This window comes from Cornus florida, unplaced genomic scaffold (genome assembly GCF_030987335.1).
Source record: "Cornus florida cultivar Cherokee Brave unplaced genomic scaffold, ASM3098733v1 CherokeeBrave_3.0.0_Hap2_Chr10, whole genome shotgun sequence".
Lineage (NCBI taxonomy): Eukaryota > Viridiplantae > Streptophyta > Magnoliopsida > Cornales > Cornaceae > Cornus > Cornus florida.
Window position 1 is genome coordinate 110367424 of NW_026775580.1, and position 6033 is coordinate 110373456.

Genomic DNA, 6033 nt, shown 5'->3' on the forward strand with positions numbered 1-6033 from the left:
AGAAAAGTAATAAATAAGAAAATTGAACTCCCAGGCTTCCGTTCATTTTTATTTTCAACTTTTTAAATTTATAATTAAAAATCATGTATTAGTATAAGATCGAACCACATCAGCCGTTAGATGGTTCGATCTTATACTAATACATGATTTTTAATTATAAATTTAAAAAGTTGAAAATAAAAATGAACGGAAGTCTGGGAGTTCAATTTTCTTATTTATTACTTTTCTATTCTCATTATATTGTAGTACTTCTTTTTGAAGTAGTTTATAAGTAATTGGAACCCTTGTAATGCTTTTTCTAAAATTCATACAATCATACTATTAGATAGATACACACAAAAATAAAATCTCCACAATTTCCTCTCCCCAAACAACTAATAACATAATCTAATGTACATAATAATCAAATCTCCATGTGTGTGAACTTAAAGAATAATACCTTCCGAGAGGGGGGGGGGGGGGGGGAAACCTTAAAGAATAATAACAATAATGATAATGGGACTAAGTGAGATCCTGTCTTTGTTATGGAGAGGGCTATTTTCTATTTTAATTAATTTGTAGAGATTGCACAAGTTGACCAGGTTGATAATTGCAACTCTTCAAATGCCGTTGCTCAAAATCAAATTCAAAATCAAATTCACAATCTCAAAATAAAAATCAAAACCAAACTCCTGCTAAGGATGACAACCCCATGATTTTGTTAAGCAACAAAAGGAACAAGATGAACAGAAAGAATTCAAGAATGAAAAGGTACGTTCGTCCTGGTAGAACTATAACTGAACAACCAGAGAGAATATGACTATTCAGTGCCAAACAGTTGGTGATGAATCAGGTAGAAACTAAAAGAAGGCAAGAAAAATTGGGTGTGAACTTTCTAGTAAAAAAATTCTTCTCTTTTCCTAGAAAATAAAAAATAAAAAATAGTTAGAACCCAAATTAGCAAAAATCCTGCTAAGGATGACACCTTTTTCATGATTTTGTTAAGCAACAAAAGGAACAAGATGAACAGAAAGCATTCAAGAATGAAAAGGTACCTTCGTCCTGGTATAACTGAACAACTGGTCGCTGGCCATCGCTCCCCTCTGGTCGCTGCTCACTGATCGCCGGTCGCTGTTCTTCTTCGTCACACGAAAGGCACGGAAATGGTTAGGGGTTTGTTGATCGTTGTTTACAGAGAAGGGGGGAGAGAGAGGGCGGCACGAATGGAATGTGAAAGAGGAATTTGGACTTGAAATTAGATAAGTGTAGAAAAGGGCATTTTAGGCAACACATAAAATAGGAAGAAGGGTATTTTAGGCAACAGAAATATGAAACAATATTTTTTCATGTGCCACCTCAACTTTTGGGTCAAACTCATTTTAAAGAATGAGACTTTGACTCTGCCTCTTAATAAATATAGTGTCCTAACCCTATTTATATTTAATAATCCTAAAAAAATTTAAATTATTAAGTGGGGTGCATATTTGACTGGTAAGTCCAAGATCCGAATGGGAACCCTTTAACAACCGTTCAGTGCATGGGAAGATACACAAAATTCTCTGATTACAGGGTTATCCTTTGTTTAATGGGGTGGTCTTTAGTTTAAGATTTTCCGTACAGATGGCAGAGACAATAGGTGGCAGAGGTGTACAGTATAGCAGCAGCAGCAGATGCAACAGAGGAGAGAGGTGCAGTCATAATATATGAGAGAGCACAGTACACCACCCAGGAGGAGTGTCAGAAAGGCAGCAGCACTATGATCAGATCCCCCATTAGTTTCCACACAAGATTCTGCAGCCCAACCCATATGCTCCCTCAATTAATTCAATATATATTATACATACATGTACACTACAGTATATATCTACAATCCCTCTCTATCTCCCTCTCAGACACACACAGTCACACACTTTTTTCTGCCTTGCCTTCTCTGAACCCCTCTTAAAGTAAGTTTGTTTCATTTCTCTCTCTCTCTCTCTCATTCATGAGTGGAAGAAATAGTTTCCCCTTCACTGCATCTCAGTGGCAGGAACTTGAACACCAAGCTCTTATCTTCAAATACATGGTTTCTGGTGTACCCATCCCATCGGATCTCCTCTTCACTCTCAAAAGAAGCTTGGACTCTTCAAACCTCATCCTTCACCAACCTCAACATAGTAAGCTATACTTTTATTACCACATCTACTTTTAATATATCTATATATATATTTGGGTAAACAATACATGGTATTTATGGTTATTTGAAGGAACTGGGTTTTTGGTGAATGTTTGTATGCAGTTGGGTGGAACTGTTTTCAGATGGGTTTTGGGAGAAAAATTGATCCAGAGCCAGGGAGGTGCAGAAGAACAGATGGAAAGAAATGGAGGTGCTCAAAAGAAGCATACCCAGATTCCAAGTACTGTGAGAGACATATGCACAGAGGCAGAAACCGTTCAAGAAAGCCTGTGGAAATTCTGACATCTTCTACTACTACCATCCCAACACCAACACCAACACCAACAATACCCATCTCATCAATCTCCAAAAACACCACTACTTTCACCCAATCTGATACCACTTCTCTCTCTCTTTCCTCTCTCTCATCAATCCCCTCTGACACCCACCACTACCACCACCACCACCAACACCAACATCTTTCCTGTTACAACACTCATCCCCACCACCCTTTCTTTTATCCCCCTTCAAAACCTCCAGGGATTGGTTTTTCATCTCAAGACAATACTACCCACCACTGCCTTTTGGACTCTGCTCCTTATTCCCATACAGACAAAGATTACAGGTTTGTATGGTCCATATCTTTATATCTACAGGATAATGATTCTGATACCTAATAGGCTAGTCGAGAATCCTAACCAACCGATACCTAATAATTTTGATCTTATTCAATCCATACAAGAGATATATTAGGATTCTCAGGTAGACTATTAGGTCCGAGTCGCTTGCCCTTGTACTTTGTTTGTGTCTTTATGTTTTCTATGGATTCTTGTATTGATAACTGATCTTGTTTATTAAATGGTAAAAAGAAATAGGTATTACGGAGGAATAAAAGAGGAGATTGATGAGCATGCTTTATTATTCTCTGGAACTCCTGGGACTATGAGAAGTTATGCTAGTCCTTCAATGGATGATTCATTGAAGCTGACGCCACTAGCAATGGATACTACTACCCATTTGAAACAGAGGACTTGCTCTGATTTTCGAAGTGGGCATTCTTACCTGCAGATTCAAGGTCTGACTGATGCCTCAAAACAACAACAATTCTATGCATCGGATAGTGATGTCAAAAAATGTGAAATGCCCGTTCAAATTGAGAGAGAGACTGAACCCCACAAAGTAATGCACCATTTTTTCGACGAATGGCCACCGAAAAACAAAGGTTCGTGGCTTGATTCGGATGATAAATTGTCCAAGCCTTCGCAGGTTTCTACAACCCAGCTCTCAATTTCCATACCCAACTCTTCGCATGACTTCTTCATCACCAGTAATGGTAATGGTAATTGAATTCACCGGCTACTTTCTACATGAGTTCCATTATGATTTTTTCTTTTTCTTTTTTGTTTATGTCCTTTCATTTTGTTTTGCAGATAAATGAGTTTTTAATAGTGGGTTTCTGTATCAATGGTCAAAAGAGTGCTCATGGTGGTGGTGGGTCAGAGCTCTCTCTCCTCTTGTTTTCTCATACACATCACATAGTACTTGTGCAGTGTGAGAACCTAGAACACCTCTTTCTTTAGTTTTTGTAACTAGTAATTAGATTGAGTTGTGCTTGTGTTAAATTGAAGAATGTTCCTTTCCTCTTTCCTTTTAATATGTTCTTTGACTGTCTCAGCCAAAACCCCTGGGGTGTTGGCACCTCATGTTTGTATGTTCTTTGTTGAAGTTTTTCCTATATTTACTTTCAAAAACTCGTTAAAGTCTTTTTTTTTTTTTTTTTTTTTTATAAAAAAACTCGTTAAAGTTTTTGCTCAATGTAACATTAAGATAACCCAATTACTGTTTTGTTTCTTGTGCCTTGCTACTGTATCGCTAATGCAACCCTCCCGTGTCTTGGTCCAATATCGCTAGTACAATACTCCATCATAACGTAATATTAACGCAATATTGCTAGTATAGCGCAACAATTTCATGACTAAGTGCAACACTATGAAATAAAGTTGTAATGATGCGTCACAAGATGGAACAACACAGTAGAGAATGGGGGATTCGTAAATATATACCCTAGTTGTAGTCAATTAAGGAATTGCACTGAGTATATGTATTGTACGTGAACCATGGTGTAGATAAACAGGAAGCACTTGAATAAACACTCCTTACTTGGAATGAATGTATGACAAATTTCTAGCTGTAAGAGTCCAAATAGACAGTTCATTGTGCATCATAGACTACAATCCTTTTGAAGGAGGGAAAGGTAAGGATGCCTCTTGGTTTTGTACTAACAATATTTTTTGGAAAATTATGCAGAATTAACTACTACATTCTACCCATATTAATTGTCCAATTTAAAAACTCGGACTCACAATTTTTGTGAGTCAAATTATCCAAATAGACATCTAATATGGGATATATTTATTTTCAGTAATGATACTATGTGTAGGATTCGTATCATTACTCATTTATTTTTTATTAATGAAATAGATACCGGATTTTTTTTTCTTTTTAATTATTATTATTATCAATGTACTATCTGGTTTCTAGAGTCAATTTATAATAATGAAATTCATTGTTAGTGGAATGAATTGAAAGATGCCATTGAGAGGTTTTGTAGGTGTTGTACTCTTTTCAATTTTCATTACATTTGATTTTCAATACGATGCATTTTAATGCATCCACATATGTTTTTTAATACATTACATTTGGCCGATATAAGTAGATTTAAATGTATTAAAAATAAATACGGTATAATAGTCTGGAAAAACCATACCAGCACCAAAAAATATTACAAAAGAGAATTCCGGCCCTTTCTAGAGACCCGAGTGCATACTAAGTTATGACATGTACATACCTGCATACAAAATTAGACTAGATAATGGTAGAGTGGCAGCAAGAAATTACAAACAAACCTCACAGGAAGGAATGGTGGTAAAAAATTTGCTATATACATTTGATTAGACCTAACTTCAAAATTGCAAGTTTCATTCCCCGCGAGTGAAAATCGTTTATTTTTTTATTTTGTTTTTTATGTGGCAAAGAACTCCAATGTGTTTTATTGGGACGTGTAGACCACGTGGTTGGTATCTTTTAGGTTTCGTTTGGCATGCGTTTTGTTTCTGTTGTTTTTATTTTTTGGCTGTTACAGTATCGATTTTGGCAACAAAAGCATGTTTGGTGCAGTCTTGTTTTATTTTATACAGTGTTAAAACACTTCATGAACAGTAATCCAAAACTAAAACACTAAAAAATTATTTTTTCTATTTCCGACATTTTCACAACAGAATATTGTTCCCAAATGTGTTTCTAATTTTTTTTTAAAATACTCCTACAACAAAAATATTATTTTTATTTTAATCAAAAATAAAACAACTAAAATAAATCGCATGCCAAACAGACCTCTAGAGTTGAGATACAACGATAGCGTCTATACTTTATACCTATACTTTATAGGTGGTAATTTATCCATCCTTATACAGATATATATATATATATATATACACACACACACACGCTACATATGAAGGTCTTGTTTGTGACTAGACAAGGCAGAGGAGATGCTACATGAAAGTGTTCAGAGTTGAGTCTTTTACAGACTTTTAACACGCACAGAAATCAGTACCTGTGAATGAATATGAATGAACGAACGAACGAACTTATTTCTACCGTACTGTGGGTTACAGAACGCACCCACCCACTGTCTGACTTTTCTGTGTTTGTCAGCTAAGTCACCTGACTCTGTACCACCGTCCCACTTTTTTAACCTAAATATCAAAAGTAACTGGCTTCCCTTCCCAAACGCTGTCGTTCCAATTCTTCTTCACTCACTCCCATGCTAACCATAACCAAATGAACCTCAAAAATGTTAAAGTTTAATCTTGAAACAGAGATCTAACAGCTCAGGT

The 6033-nt window shown here is 35.9% G+C and overlaps 1 protein-coding gene across 3 annotated transcripts; it reads left to right on the forward strand.

Annotated features, from left to right (window-relative positions):
• Nucleotides 1-1514: 1514 nt before the first annotated feature.
• On the forward strand, nucleotides 1515-3898 carry LOC132277057 (growth-regulating factor 1-like). 3 transcript variants are annotated; one of them, XM_059778773.1, is made up of 4 exons: nucleotides 1515-2135; nucleotides 2258-2759; nucleotides 3010-3473; nucleotides 3565-3898. In XM_059778773.1, the coding sequence occupies exons 1-4, from the start codon at nucleotides 1964-1966 to the stop codon at nucleotides 3570-3572; spliced, it is 1146 nt and encodes a 381-aa protein (XP_059634756.1). In that variant the 5' UTR covers nucleotides 1515-1963; the 3' UTR covers nucleotides 3573-3898. The 3 variants fall into 3 exon arrangements, with proteins under 3 accessions (XP_059634756.1, XP_059634754.1, XP_059634755.1); XM_059778771.1 differs by having other exon boundaries at nucleotides 1516-2135; nucleotides 3004-3473; XM_059778772.1 differs by having other exon boundaries at nucleotides 1516-2135; nucleotides 3004-3467.
• Nucleotides 3899-6033: the final 2135 nt, after the last annotated feature.